This window comes from Cibotium barometz, chromosome 48, assembly GCF_041138505.1.
Source record: "Cibotium barometz isolate CiBa-2024 chromosome 48, ASM4113850v1, whole genome shotgun sequence".
Classification (NCBI taxonomy): domain Eukaryota; kingdom Viridiplantae; phylum Streptophyta; class Polypodiopsida; order Cyatheales; family Cibotiaceae; genus Cibotium; species Cibotium barometz.
Genome location: NC_141093.1, coordinates 44,387,116 through 44,412,897, shown reverse-complemented (window position 1 = coordinate 44,412,897; position 25,782 = coordinate 44,387,116). Strand labels below are relative to the sequence as shown.

The 25,782-nt window shown below is 45.4% G+C and overlaps 1 protein-coding gene across 10 annotated transcripts in view; it reads right to left on the bottom strand.

Annotated features, from left to right (window-relative positions):
• The window catches only part of LOC147611202 (uncharacterized), a 96,331-nt gene that overhangs the window by 45,810 nt on the left and 24,739 nt on the right, over positions 1-25,782 (bottom strand). For all 10 annotated transcript variants that reach the window (XR_015263983.1, XR_015263980.1, XR_015263981.1 and 7 more), the window contains exon 7: positions 5,221-5,459. Coding sequence is in view for 5 of the 10 variants with exons in the window: in XM_086785867.1 (XP_086641993.1) it covers positions 5,221-5,459 (239 nt within the window). In the remaining 5 variants the exon portion in view is untranslated. The remainder of the gene's footprint in view (positions 1-5,220; positions 5,460-25,782) is intronic.

Below are 25,782 nucleotides of genomic sequence, written 5' to 3'. Positions count from 1 at the left end.
TCACCCCCTTAAGAAAGTTGATGATTGGTCCCGGCAACGAAACCTTGAAACCGGCCTCTGGTAGAAACCAAAGTCCGGTAGACTAGCAGTCACCCTTCCACTTGTAGTCTAGATATGAAAACAAATTGGATTGGAGCTAGAGTGCCCCAAATCTGAATATAAAACGACACCTGTTGGCCCCAAAGCTTGACGCCCCTTGCGGTATTTCTTTGTTCAATTTCACAAATATGTAAGGCTGAGTATACCAAAAACCAGCCAAGAGAATACACCTGTATATCCAATCTGGCAGCCCACAATACCTCTTAGCACAGAGGATTCACACACATAGATCTGTGTCTCAAAGCAACACTCTGTGCTCCCCTCTGATCAGCCAAGACTATTCAGCAGGACAACCTTGAACATACATCTGGCATATCTCATGCACATGATTCCACAACTCAACACAAGCATACATTCATTGTCCAATCTCTCTGTTTCCACCCTTTTCAATCTGCCTTACCCCTCCTCTCACAAGGGGCCAGATAGCACAAATCTGCAGCAGACATAAGCTATTGGAAAGAAAAGTAGATGAACAAATTCAGAGCTTACCAAAATCAGCTCGTGGATCTGCACCGGAGGAAGTGATTGTACCAGTCTGTACTTGCACACTTGTTTCAACAACTTTGCTTCACACGTGTGGGTGTACCTGTCTGTACATTCCTCTCTGCATCCACTTCAGTGCTGTACCTGACTGTACAGACCATAAAATCTGCACTGTACCAGTCCGTACAGTTTTCACACGTGTAAGCTCTGCACTGGTCAGAAACTAACAGCAGCCGCCTCCTGACTGTACCTGTGAACTCAGCCTGCAACTATACTGTCCAGCGCAGCCTGTACCTGAACTGTCCGTACACTGTACCTGCAGTGGTACAGTACTGTACCTGCAGTTGTACTTGTCTACACAACCTGTACCAGCAACTGCAGCCGCCTGCACAACAGCCGCCGCCAGCACCCACAGAACAGATTCCTTCCAGCCCCGTCTGTACCTGCAGTCGTACAGTTGTACTTGCAGTCGTACAGCTCTGTACGGCCTGTTTGCTCACACAGTTTTCAGCAGCCAAGCTTCTCTGTAGCAGCCGACTAGCTTCACCACTTCTCCACGCTTGCAACATACACGTCTCCCCAAAAGCAAGAGAGAGAGTGAAGAGAGAGAGAGAGAGGCATGCACTCCAAAAGTGGAGTTGCCCCCTCTCCAAACTTGTCCTAGGGCCCCAACTTTAATAATAATTAAAGTTCCCTAGGGGCCACTAAGGCCTAGGGGCAACCACACATATAACATTAAAATATTAATGTTCTAGTTCCCCCCTTCACACCTAGGGATATCCACACATCATTATCTTTCTCCGGGCACCCCACATGTGAATCATTTAATATTTTGACTCAGCAACCACCATGCCCACACTTGTGCTGTTCCATTTTCACAGGGCCATGACACTTATCCCTCCCTATCTCCACCATCACATTCCAACTTTCCTCCATCATCCATGATTCCACCCACGCCAGCTTCCCCTACACCACATGCTCCACAGCAAGTTTGCCAATGGGATCCCAACCCCAGAATGGATGGTATGATGAAGAGTGCAAAACCACCAGGCTTCGCCTCTTACGCGAGAGGAAACATGGGCTGATTTCAGCACATAAGATGCAACGCATCTTCCGTCCGTTGCATCTTCTGTACATTCACTCGCCGAAAGAAACGGGCATTTCTCGCCAGACAAGAACAAGAGTTATACCAACTCTTTTCAAGCGAGGACAACTTAGAAGCTTGGCACATTTTGGAAGAAAAAAGAGCACCTACACCTATCACAGATCCTAGCCTTTGGGAAGCCTATGCACGACAGTTATATGATGTGCCAAACTAGCCTATACCACAAATGTCACACATCCCTAGGCCTACATCATCTTCTCTCTTTGATTCCCCCAATGTCACTAGGGCTCTTAAAAAGCTGCATAATGGGAGAGCAAAAGATCATGAGGATCTACGCCCAGAACATTTTGCCCAGGGGCACCAAGTATTGGCTCCCATTCTTGCCAGTCTTTTTAACAAAGCACTCTGTGAAGGCTTCCTGCCCTCCTGGACTACCAACACCATTGTCCCCATCCACAAAGCAGGAGATCCCATGGACCCAAGTAACTACAGGACTATCATGATTGGTCACACAATGGCCAAAATCTATGGGGCAGTACTAGAGGACATGATGAGCTCTATGGCAGAGAGGATGGGAAACAGAGCATCAAGGCCAGGCAGGCTTCAGGAGAAACTTCTCCACGCTGGACCATATCTTTACTTTACAGGCTATCATATAGGAGGCGAGGTCCTCAAAGAGACATGTGTATTGCTGCTTTGTGGATTTCTGCAAAGCCTTTGACTCCGTCCCTCAATCTCGTCTGATAGGACACTTGCAAGAGCTCCAGTTCTCACATGAGATGATATGGGGTGTGATGGCACTATATAAGGCAGTACTCGGCCAAGTACATGCACCTGGTGAGACCTCGGGACTCGGGAGATATATGTAACACTATTGGGGTTGCCCACTCTCACTTACACTCTTTGGCCCATACATTGATGAGATTGCAGTATTTGTGCCCATATTGCTATATGCTAACGACATTGTCTTGATCTCAGATTCAGCTGAGGGTTTTCAGAAACACTTAAATGCATCGGACAGATTTTGCAAGGAGAGAGACCTTACAGTCAATTTGGGCAAAACCAAGGTTGTGCTCTTCAACACATCTTATGCAGTCGCCTCACGATTTTCTTTCATATACAGAGATGCCCCAGTGGAGATTGTGCAGAAGTATGTGTATCTAGGAATCACTTTTACAGGCCCTTTGTTTTGCATGAACACAGGTGCCACTAACCGACTTGCGAGGGGGCACGCCTCCCTAGCCCGTATGGAGAGACAGTGTTTCCAAGCACATTTCCAAGAACCCCGCACTAAGTGCTGGCTCTTTGATACTCTAATACGACCAGCGGCTATGTATGGTGCAGCCCTTTGGGGGCCAGGCCTAGGGAAGGATCACTGGAGGCGCATAGAGAGGCTACAGGTGATGATGTTGTCACGTATGATCAGGAGTAAGCCATTTGTACCCCACTGGTTACAAATGCCCTTTTTCAGACTGTCACTTATATTTAGCATGTATACACGCTTGACAGAGATCGCCTCCCACGACTAGCACTAGAGTCCTCTATGCAATTATACGGTGAGAGGGAGAGGGAATGATTGAGACGAGCTAGACTACCCTCCTCCTCAACGACACGGCCACCACCATTACCGACAAATGCATGGTGCTCTGAGGTAGTCGAGTGGTTTCATGCACATGGCATACAGATGGACTGTCTCCCCCCGTTTCAGTATAGCTTGGATTCCCCATACCTTAATCTCTCACATCACGAGATCAACCGACTCATCCGGTTAGATCTACTCGGGCTACACATACACCAGACATGGGTGTCTCCGTCAGAGATTGGAGTTCTCCAGAGATCACTTCTTGAGACTCTCTGAGAATGGATTCTTTGAGATCCTGGGATACATACATATACACATGTCACATGCCATGCGTATCACGATCAGCCAGCTCAAGGTATCCTCCCACCGCCTCAGAGTAGAGACTGGTAGAGCTGAGGAGAGGACATGCACAGTATGCATCACAGGAGCAGTAGACGATGAGGCCCATTATATGCTCAGTCGCCTGGCTTACGATGAGATACGGGAGAGATTCCACTGCCTCTTCAAAGAGGGATTCGGACCACTCACACGGGTGATAGAGTTTGAGGATCAAAGGTGCTTGGGCATGTACTTGATGGAGCTCAGACGACACAAGGATGTAGTGTTGAGGCATCATGCTGAGTGATAGCCCCGACTCCAATAGGACACCTCACAGAGAGCCATCACAGATTTCTTTGTGGTACATACATCCATATCGGAATCCCTGCCCACAACAATTCCTCTACTACGACATCTGAGCCCACCACCCATACCCACGCTCCAGCTCCACGCCCCAAAGGAGTTCTTAGCGAGAGAGAGCTCGATCCATTCTACGAGCCAAACGTCCCCGACCCAGAGCATTAGGACCCTCCACCACACAGAGACAGATTCGCGAGGTTCTCCACCGACATGTCACGCTCCCATCACTCCACCATCAGATCAGTTCTGGCCGAGGCGGGTATCGTCATTAGTTGATCACAGCATATCTCACTCTACACATCTGCTGATCACATGTTCTGTGACCTGTCAGATGTTTTCATTTTACTTTTTCTTTCAGTTTTCCATGGCTCAGTATATCCATGGTACCATTGTATTACTTTGGTCTCATAGGCCCTTGGGGTCTTCCGTAGACGTTAATATAACTTTCTCTCTCTCTCTCTCTCTCTCTCTCTCTCTCTCTCTCTCTCTCTCTTTACGTGAGAAAGACTGACAGGGCGATTGTGCTAGTGGTCATCTACGTTTGATGACATGATTGTCTATCTCGGTGGGGGGCTGATGGGCTGAAAATGAGAGCGCAAGTGGGATGCAAAAAGAAGACAAAACAGGACAAAATGGAAGGGGAGGGCCTAACAGCTCTGCGGCCAGGGAAGGGGGGGGGTTATTATTCCGCCAAAAAAACCACTGACGGTAGCTAGAAACATTTCAAATGTTTCTATGTTTTTTGTTTCTATGCTTTCAATGTATGCCTAGACTATGCACCAATTTTGGCTGAAGGGAAAATAGGAAGAATACAAGATACACTCTCTCATCACCATCCTCAAGAAGACCCTCCTGTAGAGGCATCTTAGAGCTTGGACACGTGGCATGTTTAAACAAAATTGATATGTTCCCCACATTTGATTAAGAACAAAAAAAGGCTATTTTTCTGCCCTTAGCTTTTACATTTACATCAGTAATAGAAACCACTAGTTCCTCTCATTGGTACCACATGAAGGACAAGTGTTAAGGAAAAGTTGTGGCTACAATATGTACAAATCTTTTCTTTTTGCAGAACCCTGAAGCTTTTCTTTTTCTTTTTGCAGAATGCTTAGGCTATATACCTACTCTCCTCTTTCCCTTGAACTAATTAATTAAAATTTGATCTTCCACCTAGGAGCCCCTATTTGATGTGAAGGACTCATCCTGAGACAAAGTTAGCATTCACACAAAATGAGAGAAATATACCAAAGATTGCCAAGTGAGAGAAATATACCAGCAATTGTACAATGCATGTGTAATCATGTCGATATTTGTCCGAGGATCAACCATGGGGTTAAAACACTCCTTTATGACAAGGAGTGCCACAGCAAGTTTGCTATGGCGTTCAGTTGCCACTTTAATTTCACTGGATTGTGATTTCTCATCTTCCTCCATACATCGAAGCAAAGTCCATGAAAAGCCTCCATCGAGAGGGTGTGTAGTTCCGACGAGTTTCTTTAGACCCAAAAAAATCTGCTGAAGTAAAAAGTTTAGTAAAGCAATCCCATTACAAAACATCGCCATCTATACATAGTTATTTGCCCAACAAAAGAGTAAACCATTTTGAGCCCACCCTTTAACCAAAGTCAAAAAAACATACATCACCGTGCCTTTCCAAATCAAACTACAAATGCATCAAACGTTTAGCCCCAAACCATTAATTCCATCATGATAGCATATGCCCTATCGCCTAACACTATGAGAAATAAAGCTGGGAACAAAGCAAACCATTGGATTCTTCTCTACTACCAAGCTCAGATAGAAGCAATGGGCTGCAAATTGATATATATGTTTCTTTCAGGCCCTCAAAACCAGCCGTCCTGCTGCATGGTCATGACTGATAGCTGGACACACTACTTTGGATGTCTTGCATGTCCAGAATAAAGTTGAAAAAAAATTTCTTGTGAAAGCAAACAGCTGTAGATTTGGCAAGAATAGCAACAGGTTTTATGTATATGTATATGTATATGTAAATGCATGTGTATACATATGTTGCACAACTATACATACACCTATACTTCTATGTATATGTACGTACACATGAAAGGAACAGTTTATCCACTTAAAACCACATGCACATATAAAATAATCGACACCACAAACAGACCGGCACCCCCCCCCCCTTGGAATTTATGTCATATTACTAGGGAGTATTTGTCGGTTACAAGCTTTGGGGACCTTGCTTGTTCCCACACATGGAACAGGCAAAGTTATCCAATTTGCATGTTCAAGCATCTCAAAAGACTTCCACAATTCCATGGCTTCTTCCGGCGATTCCAAACGATCCATAAAGCATAAGATCATGTCTTCAATCTCCATCCTAGGGCACATGGTAAAGTCAAGATACAAGCGGTGTCACCAATTTGGCCATCCTAAAACAAGCCTTCATATGGGCTGTGGCACGGGTACTTAGCTTATCTTCAAGAAAACAACTTCTTCACGCATAAAACCTTGAGAAAATCTGAAAATAAACAAAAGGGAGAGAGAGAGAGAGAGAGAGAGAGAGAGAGAGAGGACATTGATACACTAGGGATCAAAATAGCCTTGCCACCCACCCCCCCCCCTCCCTAGGGTTATATTAGATAAAACTCCTTGGAGGAGTCTTGTGTACAAGTTGTTAGAGCTAGAGAGCTCTCTTGTCTTTTGACATGTCTCAACAATGAGAGAATAGCTGAATTCATAGTTCTTGCCCATAAGCACTTGAGAAAAGCGCTTTAAAACTCACATATAGTCCAAAAAGCATCTTTTTAATAATAAAAGCTCCTCTCTTTTTAGTATTTAAAAAGTTTTTAATTTTTTGCTTTCCAAAAGCAAGTTGCATCATTCCAAGCCTGTAAGGTGACCTTGCGTTGCTATCTTGCCATGTGTCGGTGCCACATCATCAATGCCATGTCACTTTCCTTCTCTTTTCTCTTTTTTCTTTTTTCTTTTTTGGACGTTGCATTTCTGTATATTAGCAACTTGTATTTTGATGCTTCGGTGGTACCCCAACTTATTAAACAGTTGTCCTCAATTGTTAGGTCTTGCTTTTCTCTGCTTTTTTTTTCTTGTTGGGGGCTTAGCTCTTCTCTCTGGCTCTTGAGACATGGTTATTCATGTGGAATGTCCTCTTCTCTTGTGTTTGGCTTTGGGGAGCATCTTGCCCTCATGGTTTTCACCCTTCACATGAAGTGACCTTGGGTTTGACCTCAAGCAACTACTCGCACCCCTTGCACTTCTAGAGTCGCCCTGAGGGGAGGAGTTTCCTAGCATGATTCTCTTCCTGTCAAGATCAACACGCACCCATTATATGTCCTAAGACACAAACACATGCACCCATGTCTGTCCTTGGGTTTAATCAGGCGTCCCTGACCCTTGGCACACACACACAAATAGCATAAATCAAATGAACAAATGAATGCACAAACAGTTCCTTAGTTTCGACACCAATTTCTTGGGTTTTACACCAGTGATTGAAACAAGTGGGCATGCGTTGTCCCAAGCTTTATTTCCGTAGTTTTGGACCTTTTCCTATTGTTAAAAAGCTAAGTTATATCTCCATGAAGTTAAAGTTGCCTACCAGTTGGACTATGCATGATGTTTTCCATGTTTCTTGGCTAAAACCATATGTTGGTCTAGAAGTTTTTGATGTTTCAGATGAACAAAAGCCAGACATGGTTGACAATGCAAAAGTCATTGAGCTTGAGCAAATCCTTCTTCATCGTTGGAAGCATGGTTCCACTCGAAGACTCCGACAGTTCTACACGAAGTTCCGAGATCGAGGTACCTATGAAGCACTTTGGCTAGACGAGGAGTTCTTTCAGGAGTACCCCTAGTTGTTGGCGCACTACTTGGAAGCCATGAACTTGCTGCCAAGCTAAGCAAGAGGAAATGTCACATGCACTTGCATTGTAGTGCATGGTGACAAGCTGGCTCATCATCAGTGCATGTTGTATATCAATAGGAACCCTTTTAGGATGCGATTGTCGTATGCGTGGCCCCATTGTAAGCCCCAGTCCAAGACATGTCAGGCACGAGCTACGTAGGTCTTTCCTCAGCCATAGAAGGTCGGTCAGTCAGTCAGACAGACCAGTGAGAATCATTCATGCATGTAGCAGTTAATAGAATCCATAGGGTTTGCATTTAGATCATGGTCTGCATTGCATTGCATTCATTTCCTAAGCCTTTGCTTAGAATTATAATCATTGCATAGACTAGTCGGTATGACCATTCAGCAACCTTAAAGCATTTTAATCAGCATTATTAGCTTATTTCCCAGGTCGTGTATCATTTAGGAGCCAGCCGACTTGTTCTTGAGCAAACCAACCAGGCCTCTCTTGCAGAAAACGCAACTTCATCCATCCTCTCATTCTCTTGCAAAAAACGCATCATCCTCAGCCTGCCTATACAGCCATCATTCGCTTGCATATTCAGCCCTAGAACAGTCCCCAACCAGCCCCTTTCTCAGCAACAGTTTGCAGCCCTCCTACAGCCCCTTGGAAGAGTGCACTGGCATCGAGACTGGTCATCTTTTGTGTTTCTACAGCAGTGTGCAGTCAGCCCATCATCTGGTCTTGCGTTTGGGTTCATTCTCGCGTCAAAGTCAATCCCGCATTCATTCTCTTCAAAGAAATAAAGCAAATACTCCTAGCAATAGGAGGGTGCTGGGGTTAAAGGCCCCTGTGCCGTCCGGGCGGTCTCTCGTGTCCGGGCGCCCACATGTGTACACACTTATTCATTTACATATAGTGAATAAGGGGAGGGCTCACAGTACTACTACTTTGGTACTCCCCACTACATCGTGCCTCTCTCTCTCTCCCTTCTTCTCTGTGTGTGTCTCCCACATGAAACCCTAACTGTCTCAGCTGAGCTTCTTTAGCGTTGTTGGAGTTAAAGGCCCCTGTGCCGTCCGGGCGGTCTCCCGTGTCCGGGCGCCCACATGTGTACACACTTATTCATTTACATATAGTGAATAAGGGGAGGGCTCATAGTACTAGTACTTTGGTACTCCCCACTACATCGTGTCTCTCTCTCTCTCCCTCTCTCTCTTGTGTGCGTGCTCCGCCCCGGTCCCCTTCAACTAGTATCAAAGCCCGGTGTGCCGCGTGCGCGCGTGTGCGCTTGCGGGTGTGCGGAGTCGTCTTCATCACGAAGAAGAAGCTCGGCTATGGAGCCTTGAGCTTGGCACGAGCAGAGGAGATTGCTTGGAGCTTTCTGGTGCTCAGCAAGGAGAGAGAACTGCTGATTTGCAGATCTGGTAGAGAGCACTGTGTGTGGTCTTGAGACAGCAGGACAGGCGTCTTCCAGTAGTACCCTTGCAGATCTGGTGCTGGGCAGAGATCTGAGGTGGTGTGATCATTGAGCTTGGACAGCTTCTGATTTGCGGGTCAGATCTACAGGTTCTGCTGTCTGGTGTGTTTGACAAGCAGTCAGTGTGGTGCCCTGTAGGTGTCCTGGCAGTCCCTGGTCGAAGGTTTCTGAGCAGGAAAAGCCAAGGGATTGTGGTAAAGCTTGCAGCCTTGTGTAGTTTTTGGAGTGGGTTGTTCTGGTCGGCTTCTTGAGGATTGAGCATCTGTTTGTATTAGTGTGATGTTTGGTAACCTGCTGAGAGAGAGAGAGAGAGAGAGTATTTTTGGCAGCGCAAGCACAGCGCGAGCAGGCCAGCACAGCAGCGCAATACAGCAGGGGTGCGCAGTGTAAGCACGGTAGCTCGGGCGGGGTGGGTACGAAGGGCAGGTGCAGCACAGCAAGGGTGCGCACACCACCAGCACGTAGCGTGAGACCACCAGCGCGAGCAGTGAGAGGGTGTTGAGACCACCAGCGCGCAGCGAGAGAGCAAAGACGTCACGCCATGGACACGCGAGCAGCTAGAGGGTGACCACCAGCGCGCAGCGCGAACAGCGAGAGTAGGAGCAAGAGCGAACAGCGCGGGGGGGGGGGGGGGGGGGGGGGGAGAGAGAGAGAGAGAGAGAGAGAGAGAGAGAGAGCAGTTCCGTCCTTGCACTTGCAGCCAGCCAATAGCCAAAAAGCAAAGAGGAGTTCTGTCCAGTCCACGCTTCTCTGCAGTCCAGCCCACGCTTCCTGCTATTCAGCTCCTGACCGCCATGAGCCATACATGTATTGTCATGTCAGGCTCCATATGCCATACAAACACACCATGTTAGGCTCCACAAGCCATACATGTATGTCATGTCAGGCTCCATATGCCACACATGAACAGTAGAAAACAAAAGCAATGAGGAATTTTGTGACAAATAGAATTCATCTCATTTTGCATGGCTTTTACCCAATGCTTATCCTCATGAGCCTCTTCAAATGAATTTGGCTCATCTGCATCACAAAGTGTACTCATACAAGCAAAATCTGCATGTTCTCTTGCATTACGTGAACTAGCTTGTGTTCCTGTACCTAGTGGAGCTGAAAGTTTGCTCTCCTGTAAGGTAAGGAGCAGCCAACGAGGCACAACTCTAGCCTCTTCCGTTGCTGTCCGCTCTTGCTCCACTGTTTCCTCGACATTTGGCTGATTTTGAGCACCAAATGCTATCCATTAGGCAAAGTTGATGGGGCTGATCTCTTGTTCCATCAATTCACAACGAGAGAAGTCCTTCAGACATGCTAAGTGGGCCTGAAGGTGGCTGTCCAAAAAATTGAGCCAATGGCTGATCTGAATTTCTTCAGCAAGCACAACGTCTCTGCTGTCCAAAATCCTGTGTGGAAGAATTAAAGAGACGGTAGCCTTTACTGCCACTACTGTATCCACAAATATGCACTTAGTGGCTTTGTCATCAAGCTTGTCTTGCAGAACAAGGAGAACCGAGCTCTGATACCACTATTGGCCCATGGCTTGTCACGGATTAGGTTAGGGTTTCACACCAGATATCCAAATGGGAAAACCCAAAGGGATAAAAGTGCCCTTGGTTAGCCCATGTTCACATGTGGCATTACTCATAGCATATATGCCAATAGTGGGAAGTCGCCCCAAAATCCACAATCCAATCCTCAAGAGAGGTAGTAGTCCGTGCCTCAGTGGATGAGGTGCACTCTTTGACTAGAACAAAGGCCACATCTTTGTCTTTGGGTTTGGATTCTTTGTCGTCGGAGTCCTTCTGTTTGACTTTTTCTCCTCGTCTCCTTTTTCTTGAAGTAATCGGGCCAAAGATGACTAGCCTTGCCACAACAGTGGCGTTTCCTCACTGTAGATTTGCCCTTATCTTTTCCTTTATCTTTATCCTTGGAGCTTGAAGCAAACTCCTCCTTAGATTTGCCACCGTGGGTATTACCTCCTTTGGGTTGCCACGTGGGCTTCCCTTTGGCTGAAAAAGCTGACTCAGTAGGAGAAGAGTCAGAGATCTTCATGAGATCTAGCTTGTCTTGAAGCATGCCAATCACCGCATCCACTGGGGGAAGAACAGGGTGAAAGTCAGTGGTATTCTTAAAGGATTGATAAGATGGAGGAAGTTTGCCCAGTAACTCAATGACAAAGTCATCATTGGGAATTTGGACACCCAAGATGGCTTGTTCTTGACGGATCTTCTTGAGTTCTTGCACTTTGGCCAAGACATAATCTGTCTCGGTAATCTTCAGCTCATTGAGTTGGGCTTTTAAATGAAGCTTGTGGCTGTAAGTGTTTCTCTGAAAATGGGCTGCAAGTGCATCCCATCATTCCTTAGAGGTTTGGGCAGCTTTATCCATACCGGAAAATTCCGAGAGAGATGGTTGGTTCAAGTTGTAGGAGATGACTGCGCGTGCCCGAAGATCCATGCTGGTCCAAGAAATCATAGTCTGTGGTGAGTTAGCTGCGGTGTTGGGCTTTGGAGTAGAAGCATCGACGAACGGCCAAAGATCTTGACCCACCAGAAGGTTAAAGATGGCATCCTTCCATTGGGGATAATTGGAGCCATTAAATTTGGAGTCTTTCTCCAACTGGGGAATAGTAAAAGTGTTTGAAGCCATCCTTTGCATGAAGACACCTCCTCTAAAGCGTAAAAAAATGTAGCTTGCAAATCTTAGAAGGCAGGAAAGAGAGAGAGGGTTCAGAAACAAGAGGGAGGGAAAGGGTGGGAAAAAGGTGGTGGAAGAGGCTCTCCAAAAGAAAACACAGCAATCTGCAGCTCTCTAGAGAAAAATGCAGCCTGTAGGCTGTGCACGCAGAAAACACAGCAATCTGCAGAAAACGCAGCTCTCCAGAGAAAAACGCAGCCTGTAGACGAGTCCACAACCCACCTCCTCTGAGAAGTAAAAAGTATAGGTGCTGTCTAGTAAATCCTCAGTCCTGAACCCGCTCTGATACCATGATAAAGTGCCAAACAGTGAAAGAAAGCTGAAGTTCACAAATACAGGATGCGTAGGAACTGAAGGAAATGTTATTCACCAAAAGTTGGTTACAAAGCTGGAGTAGGCAGTAATCCCTGGGCACCCACAAGGTTGTTAGCACTTTCATCCCCAGTTTCTGCCCATGTTTGGTGTCCTTTTGGTCCCTTTTGCATGGCCCTTGATTGTGGGCTGGCCACCCCTTATTTTACATATTTTTCTGGGATTTTTCCCAGCCTGGATGCATTTTCCCAGTCAGCCAGCTATCCCCACCTATAAATAGGTGGGCTGGCCTCGCACTTTTGTATCTTGCCTACTCTTTCTTTTGCTCCCTCACTTTTGAGACTATTTATGTCTCTTGCTTGGGATTGTGTCACTTCAGTATATTCAGCATAGTTGCTCCATATCTCTCTCTCTTACACTCGCTACTCAGCACACTCTAGTGCTTCTTTCATGGTATCATCGCTCCCGGTTCAGCGATTCCCTCTGCTGCCCCAGATTCAGCCCTATCTACAGCCCCTTCACCTCTGCATTTTTCTCTGATTTGCAGGCCTCTGTATGCTGCGTTTTCTCGACAGCTACTGCTGATTGCTTTCCCTTCACTTTGGCTTCATCACTTACAGCCTGAAGGTAATTTCTCATCAATGTTTTCTTCTACTTGGAGTTTGGATCTAGCCGGTCTGTTTTTTTCAGGACAGCAGCCCCTCTTTGGCTGCGTTTTCCTCTCCAGTGAACATTCCCTTTTGCAGAGGGGGTATTGTGGTGGTTCGGGCTTTGGTGGCAACCTTGGTACCTACCTCTGCGTTTTTCTCTGATTTGCAGGCCTCTGTATGCTGCGTTTTCTCGACAGCTACTGCTGATTGCTTTCCCTTCACTTTGGCTTCATCACTTACAGCCTGAAGGTAATTTCTCATCAATGTTTTCTTCTACTTGGAGTTTGGATCTAGCCGGTCTGTTTTTTTCAGGACAGCAGCCCCTCTTTGGCTGCGTTTTCCTCTCCAGTGGACATTCCCTTTTGCACAGGGGGTATTGTGGTGGTTCGGGCTTTGGTGGCAACCTTGGTACCTGTGGTGGACACTCCTTCTGAGATTGTGCATATTTATGAGATTGAGCCCAAGCTCTTGTGATGGCTGCCCCGACTACACTTTATATGTTCTCTGAGTTTGCAAAGTTGGATGGTTCCAACTACACTTTGTGGAAGGTGAAGGTGAAATCAACCTTGCGTGGCGTGGATCTCTGGGATTGGCTTGTTATACCTGCCAATGCCACCCCTCCCACCCTTGCTTCCAGTGGTGTGACTCAGGCACAAATTGATATTTGGCAGTCGAATGATCGTCGTGTTTTCTCCTTCCTTATGTTGGACTCTCAGGATTCTATTCTCTCTCATGTGCGTACAGCAGATGCTGCACATGAAGTTTGGAAGGCATTTGCAGATCTCTACGAGATTAAGTCTCCGGGTTGGATTTTGGCGTTGGAAAAGGAGCTTATGAACTTATCGGTTTCTGCCTTTCCATCTTTATTTGCTTTCATCTCGAAGATGAAAGATCTCCGGGACGAGCTTGCTATTTGTGGCAAGGATATCTCTACAAAGGATATGGCTATTCGGCTTCTCTCCAAGCTTCCAGAAAAGTTTGATGCTTATTTTCAGTCTCTTGTTTCTTCTCCTCGTCCTGTTCCAATTACTTGGGAGGAAGTTCTCCCCTCCATTATGCAGATTGAGTCTCGCTTTGAGGAGCGGACTGGCACCTCTAGAGGTTTTGATGGAGCTTTGGCAGTGCGAGATAAAGGGAAGAATCAACAGAAGAAAGGGAAAGGGAGTTCTAACAAGAACTCCAAGGATAACAACAAGGATAAAGACAAAAGCAAATCTTCTAAAAACAAGGACATTGAGTGTCATTATTGTGGCAAGAAGGGTCATAAATCGCCCCAATGTCACAAGAAGAAGCGGGATGAAGAAGCAAAGAACTCTTCCTCTATAGCGGTGTCTCAAACCAAGAAGGATGATGGTATTCTTCTATTAGAAGGTACTCGTTGTATACTTGCTCTTGTGACTTCTCAGTCGCGGTCGTGGATTGTGGATAGCGGTGCTACTGTTCACATGACAGCCCATCAAGATTGGTTCGAGGACTTCACTGCCAGGTCAAGCGAGATTACTTTGGGTGATTCTTCTTTCGTGCCAATGCATGGACATGGCACCATCCCCATCTTCCGCTCTTCCGAGGACAAGAGGTACTTCTCTGACGTTCTCTACATTCCAGATTTGGCATTTAACCTTTTGTCAGTGAGTGCTCTTACAGCTCAAGGTGCGGAGGTGATCTTCTCTCGTTATGAGATTACCATTCGTGATAAGGAGACTGATAGCACCTTGGCTCAAGGAGTCCAAGATAGTGGACTGTACAAGTTGACCGCTCTGCTTTCTTATGGTTCTTCTTCTGCTCTTTGGCATGCTCGGTTTGGCCATTTCAGCTATCAGCTTCTACAGCGAGCTTCGAAGGATGGGTTGGTTGAGGGTTTACCGACCATCAAGGCTCCATCTTCTGCTTGTTCCTCTTGTTTACAAGGGAAGCAACACCGAGCCGCCTTTCCGAAGGAGGCGACACACAAATCTTCGACATCACTTGTTCTTGTTCATGCAGACTTATGTGGTCCAATGAGTACTGTGTCTTTGAGTAAGGCTTTGTACATGCTCGTGATGGTGGATGACTTCTCCATATATACTTGGGTTTTCTTTCTGAAGACCAAGGATGAGGCTTTTCAACACTTTTGTGATTGGAGAGTTGAGGTGGAAAAAGAGACCAATTCCTCGGTCAAGGCTCTCAAGACCGACAGAGGGGGTGAGTTTACATCCCAGGAGTTTCAGCAATATTGCAGGACCCATAGCATTCGGAGACAGCTTACTACAGCATATACTCCATCACACAATGGACTTGCAAAGAGGAAGAATAGGACCATTATGGAGATGGCCCCTGCTATGCTTGAGCATTCTTCATTACCTTGACGTTTCTAGGCTGAGGCGGCATCTACTGCTATCTACATTCAGAACAGGTCTCCTACTGCTACTCTTCCAGATAAAACTCCATATGACGCTTTCCATGGTGAGAAGCCCTCTATTGTTCATTTCCGGATATTTGGTTGTTCGGCGTATGTTCATGTGCCTAAGGAGCATCGCTCCAAGTTGGACTCAAAGTCCCAACGCATGACTTTTCCCGGATACAGCATTGTGTCCATGGCATATCGTCTTTATGATCCTCGGGCCGGCAACTTTGTTGTGAGCCGTGATGTGGTGTTCGACGAGACTCCTACATCTTCAGAGGGGGGTGGTGAGCTTCTTCTTCTTCCTCCGCCTCCGCCGCCTCCTCCTCCCTCTGCTTCTGTTACACCTCCAGCTGTGGATTCTCCGTCAGATGATGATGACTCTGCTCCTCCTCCAGCGAGTTCGAGTAGATTTGTGCCTGGATGGTACTATCAGACAATTCGTGATTCAAGGTTACGTGAGCTTCCTTCTGCTCCTCCACCTGGTTCTCTCAGGCGATCTTCCAGAGTTACAAGGAAACAAATTCATGAGGGCAACATGTTTGTTAACTATGCTCTTATGTCCTCTATCATTCATGGTCCTTCTGATCCCACTTCTGTGGACGAGACTCTTTCACATGAGCCTTGGCATCGTGCTATGCAAGCAGAGCTGGATGCTATTGAACGGAATGGCACTTGGATTTTGGTGCCTAGGACACTACAACATAAGGTGATTGGTGTGCGCTGGATCTTCAAATCGAAGTTCCAAGCTGATGGTAGCTTGGACAAGCACAAGGCGAGGTTGGTTGCCAAGGGTTATGCTCAACGCCCTGGTGTTGACTTCAATGAGACCTTCGCTCCGACGGCCCGGATGACTACCATTCGCACCGTTCTTGCTTTTGCAGGACATCATAGATGGCCCGTATTCCAGACGGACGTCAAGTCGGCTTTCTTGAATGGAGAGCTACACACGAGGTTTATGTTGATCAGCCGTTGGGATTTGTTGTTCCAGGCAAACAGGATCAGGTGTAGCGGCTGAAGAAAGCTTTATATGGTCTGAAGCAAGCTCCGCGGGCTTGGTACCAGCGGATTGATGAGTTCTTTCAGAAGCTCGGCCTACGCCATTCTCATGCAGATTCGAACCTTTATATCCTCCTTGAGAGGGGGTTGATTGTTATCACTGTGGTCTATGTCGATGACCTCATCTTTACAGGTTCTTATTCTGTGCGGATCCGTTCAGTCATGGATGCTTTGGAGACAGAGTTTGAGATAATGGATCTTGGCTTTCTGCATTATTTTCTTGGCTTTGAGATTTGGCAAACCCCGAAGGGCATTTTCTTCTCTCAGCAGAAGTACACATGAGAGATTCTTGACAGATTTAAGATGACTAGATGCAAACCAGTATCTTCTCCTATGGATACTAGTGAGAAGCTTTCTGTACTTGATGCTTCTCCAGGGATTGATCAGGGACAGTATCGGGTTCTCGTCAGTTGTTTGGTTTGGTTGACCTACTCCCGATTGGACGTATGTTTCGCAATCAATTTATTGAGTTCTTTCTCATCCAAACCCCGTCAGTAGCATTGGCAGTGTGCTCTCAATGTTCTTCTTCGGTACTTGCGTGGCACTCTCGACTTTGGCATCTTCTATGGCCAAGGATGCACTCTTCTTGGATGGTCTGATTCAGATTGGGCTGGAGATCCACATACTCGATGTTCGACCACTGGTTGTGTTTTTTCACTTGGGTATGGAGTCATTTCATGGAGCAGTAAAAAGCAACCTACTATGGCGCTTTCCTCTACAAAGGTGGGTATCGTGCGGTTTGTTACGCTGCATGTGAGGCGATTTGGTTGCGGGAGATTATTGGAGGAGCTTGGCTGTCCTCCTACCGGATCTACTCTTCTTTGGTGTGACAATCAGAGTTGCATCGCCATCGCCAAGAACCCTATGTTTCATGCTCGTACGAAACACATTGACATACAGTATCACTATGTTCGTGAACGGGTTCTTGCTAGAGATTTGCGTTTGGAGTATTGTCCTTCAACGAAGAATGAAGCAGATTTGTTCACCAAGCTGGTTTCTCAAGCTTCCTTGGCTCCTCATCTTCGGCTTCTCGGAGTTTATTTAGCATCTGGTGCTGAGAGGGGGTGTTAGCACTTTCATCCCCAGTTTCTGCCCATGTTTGGTCTCCTTTTGGTCCCTTTTGCATGGCCCTTGATTGTGGGCTGGCCACCCCTTATTTTACATATTTTTCTGGGATTTTTCCCGGCTTGGATGCATTTTCCCAATCGACCAGCTCTACTATGCCCAGTCAACCAGTTATAGCATGTCCAGTCGGCCGGCTCTCCCCACCTATAAATAGGTGGACTGGCCTCTCACTTTTGTATCTTGCCTAGTCTTTCTTTTGCTCCCTCACTTATGAGACTATTTCTATCTCTTGCTTGGGACTATATCACTTCAGTATATTCAGCATAGTTGCACCGCTAAAGATAGAAAGAAAAAGCACAATATCAATTGGCCGCAACTCAGCAAAAACTTCACAATGTGAAATTTGCATGTCCACTAATACAACTGAATTATATACCTAGATGAATCCAAGAACATGCCCAAATTCACCTTTTAGGAACATGGATGTTATATACTCATGGTAGTCAACCCACAAGACTATATAACTATCAACTCCATTATGCATAGTATGGACTAGATACTACGACATCCCCACTAACGTCATCAGTGCCCAATAGTGGGTGTAGAACTCTGTATCAAGATATGCTCTAACACACGCACTCCACACACACACACACACACACACATAAGAGCATATATTCACACAGCCCTTCGTACTGAGTTTCTGTCAAACCTCCGGAGATGCAGGGCAGACTCAGCCATAATGAAGCCTAGCACTAAGGGATGTAGCAAATAGAAAGAATTAGTACAGCAAATAAGTAGTTGATAGGGCAAATGCACCGCTAAAGATAGAAAGAAAAAGCACAATATCAACTGGACGCAACTCGAACGAAATTTTCACAATGTGAAATCTGCATGTTCGCTAATACGGCTGAATTATATACCTAGATGAATCCAGGAACATGCCCAAATTCACCTTTTAGGAACGGCTCAATAAGGAGTCATTATCTGTGAAAGAAGGTTGGGATTCTGAGGTAGACCTGGTCTTACTTTCGCGCTTCAAAAGAGGTTACCTTTGGTTTAAGCGGCAGTGAACGTGTGGAAAGACTTTGTGGCCCTCTTGTCCCTGTAGAGGTATTGTTTCACCCTTGCAGTCTATTCAGTATCATTCTTGGACCATTTCGGAACATGGAAATTCTTTTCTTTTTGAAGACTTCGGTAAATACATCATGGCCAGCCGTTTAGATCAATCAATTGTATTCGCCGCATGCGAGAAGAGGATAGAGACAAGGACCAAGTTCGGGCTTTGGCAGGTAATGATCCACAGTCAACTGCTAGGGCTGAAGATCAGCAAGATCTTGATGCTTTGATGAATGAGCTTGAAGAGCAAAGGGACCCGGATGTACAGAGGGTTATTCAGTGCAAGTCTCAGATTAAAGCAGATGTAGTCACTTTTGATGCAATTGTCCAATAGATAGGGATTGAGAAACCTTGAGAGTTGGATGTTGCTTATTTGAAAGGCCGTGGCGATGTTTCCGATGATGAGGACAAGTGGGTCTTCACACGGCAACCTCGTAGGCAATCCCGCAAAGGGAATTCTGATCATGTTGTGAGAGGGATGCAACCCGAGCAAGTGATGTGAGTGGGCATGCAGCCTGAACAGATGTTATGAGAGAGCATGCAGCCCATGCAACTGATATGAGAGAGCATGCAGCCAAAGGGAATGATGTATATCGACATGCAGCCCGAGCTGATGATGAAGGGTTCTCAGCCCATATGAGAGATGCGGAAAATCTAAATGCATTGTCAGTGATATCTCCACCCTCTAGGTATGTTCCTGCTCCTAGAGTTCCATCCTGACCGGAGGGTTTTGCACAGGAAAACCACCCTAGATCTGGGCATCGCTGCCATCATAGACGATGATGAACAAGAGCGACGAAATGCTCGGCACAGCAAGAAGTCCAAAGAGTTCAAGTCGGGGGACAAGGACATCAAATTCGAGAGCTATAATGGAAACCTAGACACCACTAAGGCACTTGCATTCATAACGCAATTTGAAATAGCCTTTTGCATTGAGGACTTCACAAAGAAATCTATGCTCAGGCATGTGGGAATGCATCTTAAAGAGACTACGAGTCAAAAGCTCTTGGACATAACAGTTGCTCATACGTGGAGTACTTTCAAGGAACTATTCTATGACCAGTTTCTTCCTCCCCACTTCGAAAAAGATGTATGGAAGGAATGGGATTGGCTGACACAAGATGAAGGCAAGTCCGTTTCCTCATATGTCTCAAAGTTTTGGTGGATTCTTCTCAAGGTCACACCTTTCATGACGATTAGTGAGAACGAGAAGAAAATAAAATTTAAGTCAGGGCTGCAATGAATCATCCAGAAGAGCCTAGTAGTGTATCCTCACATCACTTTATAGGAGCTGATATATACAGCCACTATTTCAAAGGAACTGCATGGCAAGGGAGCATTAAAAGGCAAGAATTCAGCTCATACAAGGGAAAATTAAGAGCTGGAAATGAGCAAAAAAAAAAGGATGGACAACCACCTACATTTATGCCCAATGAGTCCAAGGATGCAAAAGGGGGCTCTAAAAAGAAGCTGAGGGGCAAGAAGGATGATCCCAAGCTGTCCAGAGTCCAAACCGCATATTTTTTATTATTACATGAAAGAGAGGAAATGCTTCTTGTGTGGCAATAAGGATCACACAAAATCTCAATGCCCCCATGATGCCAAAAGGAATAATGTGCAGGATGCAAAACCAAGTGTGAATGTTATACCCGATGTACAGGGTAATATTGCACATGAACCAAAAAGTAGAATTTTATGCAAGGCTTGGGGCAAGTTGAAGGATCAAACAGCTTTATTCCTTTTGATAATGCCTCTACAGATAACTTTATATCCATTCAGATGGCTACTGCTCTTGGACTAAAGCCTGAGGGATTGGGCATGGATTTTCATGCAGATACCGCCTTTGAGGGCAAGGAAGCTAAAGTCACTACCATCATCAAGAAGCTTCGCATACAAATTCAGGGATATTTGGATCATGAAGACTTCCAGGTAGCACCGCTTACGGGATGTGATGTGATACTTGAGATGCCTTGGCATTATCGTTTAGATCCGCACAAGGAGAAGAAGTAAATTTTACTCATAGGGATAGGGAAGTTTGTATTGATGCGGGTACCACTGGGTGTACCATTCCCGTTGTAAGCCATATTTCTATTTCCAAGGCAATAAAGAAATCAGCTTGTTCTTACTTGGTCTTTGTACGTGATAATGCTGAACATGGTTTTGTAACTCCCATAGATCAAGATAAGATTAATTTCTTAACAAGGTTGCATCCAAACGCCATTTGGATTTGATCCAAACGTTTGGAACGATTAAAACGTTCACTATCATTTGGAAACGTTAATGAACGTGGGTCCTGGGATTTTGATTAATGTAGGTTAAAAAAACCAACGCACGTCAACATCAAGTTTTTTTTCTTTTGTTTCTTACGTGCGTGCGGTTCTCTCTCTCTTCGGCAGTGGGCGCTCATGCTGGGCTTCTCTGGTCGTGATGCGCTCATCGCCCAAGTCTCTCAGAGTCACTCTCTCTCTCTCTCTCTCTCTCTCTCTCTCTCTCTCTCTCTCTCTCACACACCTCCCCGGACCCCTACACAGGCTGAAATTTTATTCGTATTGTGCTTGAATTTTGAAATATATATTATAACTCTCGAGTCGTGACTTGTCTTGACATTTCTCCATTTTCTTGATTGCTTTTTGTGCATATGCCATAAATGCCTCGTGCACCGAGTTCTGTATGGGCAAGCACACCCAACAGTCCAGGTGTCAGTCGCTCCAACACGCGCGTGTGGAAGTGCAAATATTGTGGAGAAATATTTACTAGCACATCCACTCGTGTTATTTATCATGTTGGCCAAGGTACAGGAGGCGGCATTGGACCGTGCGCAAATGCACCACAGGAGGCGGTTGATGAGATTCAACGGGAGAACCCACGGATCTTCATCGAATCACAGCTTGGTAGGGATAGTAGTCATCATTGAGGATCAGCAACTAGATACACCTGCGCATATGGGCCCATCAGCTGTTGGGGGACCAGCATGTTCATATGTGGGTGGACACATGTCCCAGTCAGACTCAGTGGAAGGGCCATCCGTACGTTCAGGTGCAGGTCCTAGCCGAAAGAGGGCTAGAGTAGATGATGGACAGTCTCATGTGGAGAATATTGTAGGTCGTAGTGCAAGATGACACCATCAGAACACTCTACGTGGTACATTGAACCAATCCTCATGGGTGAAGGAGAGGCAACGTGTAAAGCTTTTATAGCTTTATTAACATGATTAAGACTTAATTACTGAACATATGACAAATATTGTAGGAAAAGACTCGGTGATTGCATTGAGACAGGGGCCTTTCTTAAATAGAGACCGAAAGGGTACAAATGAAGAGGCACATCCCTGGGAAGGGGTGTGGCTCTTGAATCAATGGTTATGTCCTAATTACGGAGAGATTAAGAGAGTTAGTCACAATCGTGACATTCCCTCCCACTTAAAATAAGACTCCGGCTAAGAAGAGATGGTTGTCTTTGAAAGAATTCTCGAAGAAGTTCTGGATATTCCTATAAGTCTTCATCACTTTGCCAAGTAGAGTCGGAATCATCAAGATCTCTCCATTTAACCAAAAATTCTGTAGTGAGCTTATGTTGTGTTTCTTTCTGTCTGACATCAAGAATTGTCTCTGGAATTAAGAGTATGTGTTCATCTTCGATTCTGGAACATAATCCAAAACATCTAAAACTGAAAAAGCACCGTCCACAAACTTCTTGAGCCAAGAAATATGAAAAGTTGGATAAATTCTACCCCAAGAAGTGATAGAATGTGCAGCGGAAGAAGGGAAAGTGGAAACACAGGAGAGAGAGTGAGAGAGAGAGAGATGGAGAGAAAACACAGGTGAGAACTTGCTCTCAATATCATCACCAAAAGGAATACATGTCCCGAGCAAGAGGGGAGAGCCTTGTATGTGAGGGACTGCAACTAGGCAAGCAGTGAGATATGAGGAAGGCATGCCGGCTATATATATGCCTACATGAAGGCACGATAAAATGCCTACACGACTGGGAAAATACCCAAGACTATAAAATGAGGAATAAATATGGGTAAAATATATGTGAGGGGTGACCAGCCCCTCTAACTAACATGGTTAGCCCTAGAGATTAAAATAGAACACAAAATAGGAAGCCAGCAAGTAGGGGATGATGTCTAACAAGAAGGCGGTAACTCCAACTTATAACTAAGAGACGAGTTCTTCTTAATAATACAAAAGGGACCATAATATCTTGGGCGAAGCTTTGGAAAGACTGATTTCACTGTCTTGTATCAATGAGGGGCAATATATAACAATACCAAGTCTCCTTCTTGAAACTCTACTCTTGGACGCTGACCATCTTATCCTTAATCTGTAATATAATATCTTGCATTTCTTGAATGAGTTGGTCTGCTAAAGCCACTTTATGTTGAAGAACAAAGTTGGCAGGAACAAGGGGAGTATGGCCATAAGCTGCTTGAAAAGGTGTCATTCCAATAGCTGAATGATAAGAATTATTATAAGAGAATTCCACCAAAGGTAAATATTCTTCCCATGAAGTTAATCGAGACTGAACATAATGACGCAACATTTCTTCCAGAATCTGATTAACTCGTTCCGTTTGTCCATCTGTCTGTGGATGATAAGCAGAGCTAAAGAGTAAATTTGTACCAGGAGACTTGAATATCGAAGTCCAAAAATGTCCTGTAAACTTTGGATCTCGATCAAAAACTATAGATTTTGGCAATCCATGAAGTTTGAAGATATACTATATAAATAGTATTGCAATATCCGAAGCCTGGGCTCCTTTCTTGCACAGAATGAAATGTGTCATTTTAGAAAATCCGTCAACCACCACAAGAATCTGTGTATTGCCTTTAGAAGAACATGGCAATGAAGTGATAAAATCCAAACTAATATTTTCCCAACGTTCATTGGGAACTGGAAGTGGTTGAAGAAGACCAGCTGGAACTTGTCTGCTAGCTTTTATACGTTGGCACGAAAGACATGTTGTAACAAACTTAATAACATCTTGCTTCATTTGAGGCCAATAGTATGTAGCTGTCAAAAGACGATATGTCTTGTTGATGCCTGGGTGTGCAGCATAAGTGACCTCGTGATGTTCTTTCACCAAGACTCTTCTAACATGAGTATCATGAGGTACACAAATACGATCCTGATAATATAATAAACCATCCACTACAACTAGATAGTATTCAAGTTCTGTACTTGCAGCAAGTTCAACAAGTACATTAAATGCTTCACACGTGTGCAAGTACAACCAGCCTAGTACTATTCAAGTACTGTACTTGCAACAAGTACAACAGATACATTAAATGCTTCACACGTGTGCAGGTACTATGCAGGTTCAGTAGGTATATTTGATGCTCCACACGTGTGCAGGTACAACCAGCCAAGTGCTATTCAGATTTTGCAGCAGGTACATCAGGTGATGTACTTGCAAATTCAATACATGGGCAGCAAGTACATGCTGGTTCAAAGCAAGCAGGTACAGTTTTCAGCAGCCTTACAGCACACGTGTGCAAGTGGGAGGCAGGTACAGCAGGTACTTCAGCCGTACAGAACACAAGCAACCTGTTCCATTCAGGTGGGCAACAGGCGAGTACAAAAATGGAGTAGAATACCAGCCTCCAGGCGATGGAGAGAGCAGAGCAAGCGATGGGGAGAAAAAAAACTCAGCCACCACCCGCGTGGGGCATAAAATATTAATATTTCATGCAATACTTTTTTTTGAAGGTTATAAAGCCTTAAAACCAATTTAATACTATGGGCACCATCAAAAGAAAATGTCTAGCCCCTTTTTAAAATGTGTGTGAACACATTAGCTTATAAACATTAAAGTTAACCATAGTTTATGGATTTTACCTTTTAAAAAGACCAAAATGAAAATACTTACCACCTGTTCACACGCCACACCACCAAGTCAGCAAACAACATTCCACGGTACACTAGGGGCATCCCCGTCCAGTGTACTGGCACGGCATAACAGGCAGATGTTGGGGTAAAGGCACAATGCCCACCCTTATAGTGTGTACAAGCCCATAAGTTATAGTACATAGTACACTTAGTACTTTTAATGTACTAAGTGCACTATGTGTACTAGTGCAATATACATGTGTGATAGGGGAGTCACACACTCATGCTTTTCATGAGTTGACTTATCCCCACAACTCTCTCTCTCTCTCCCTTGCTTCTCTGTGTATGTCTCCCATGAATGAACTCTAAACCCTAATTAAGGTTTTCTCCCCATCAACTGGTATCAGAGCCATTCGGTGCAAGCAGATTCTTCCCCTGGTCCCTTGTTGTCTTCAGAGTCTCCAGTCAAGCAAGAAGAGCACTGTGTGTGGTCGTTGAGACAGCAGGTCTTTGAAGTGCAAGGAGTCAACGTGCTGGGCGCAGTCTGTATGTAATTTGGGCAGCGACTATGTGATGGCAGCGCAAGTGTGCAGCCAACCGCTGCCGTCGACCATCAGCCATGAGGAGTAGCCGCAGCATCAACTGGTCGTAAGCGTGGAAGGAGTGTAAGTCTAGGCGTAAGTTGAGCGAAGGCAACGAGCGAAGCGTGAGCGGAGGCTGCGTCAACAATAGGCGCTAGGCGAATAGGCTGCGAAGTCGACACAAGGCAGAAGCGCACAGCTGCCAGCATAATCGTGGGCAGGGGTGTGTGAGTGCATATATGTCATTCCGGCGACCTGATCCGCCTTCTCTGCTCAACCTTGCCATCAACGCAGCTGTCTGCAACGTGCACCACATCACCGACATCAACTGGACGCCTTCATCCGTGTTCTTGGTTTTGATGCCAAGCGACAGGTCCAAGTCAGTGGCTTCCTCGTCCAGAGGCCTGCTTAATTGAGCTTTCACTCTGCAATTTTTTTTTGGAATCTCTAGAAGCTCCAACCAGCTTCATCTGCACACATTTTCAGTAGCATCAGCATCAAGCATCAGCACCAAATTCGCCTGCAAATCAGAGAAAAATCAGAAAATTACAAGGTATTTTCCTCAATTTTTTTTTGGGATTTGCAAATTGAGCAAGTACAATCAACAATTGAGCAGGTACAGGTGCCCAATTGCTCAATTTTTGAGCAAAATTGGCAAAATTGGGTGACATTGGTCACAATCAGGTTCAATTTGCAGGAAATTGGATGTCGAAATTTGGGGCTTTTGATGTAATTGTGCAATTAAGCACTCATACATGCTGTATGATGTGAAAAATCGCACATTTGGGCAAAATTGCAGCAAATTGCAGTGCAAATCAA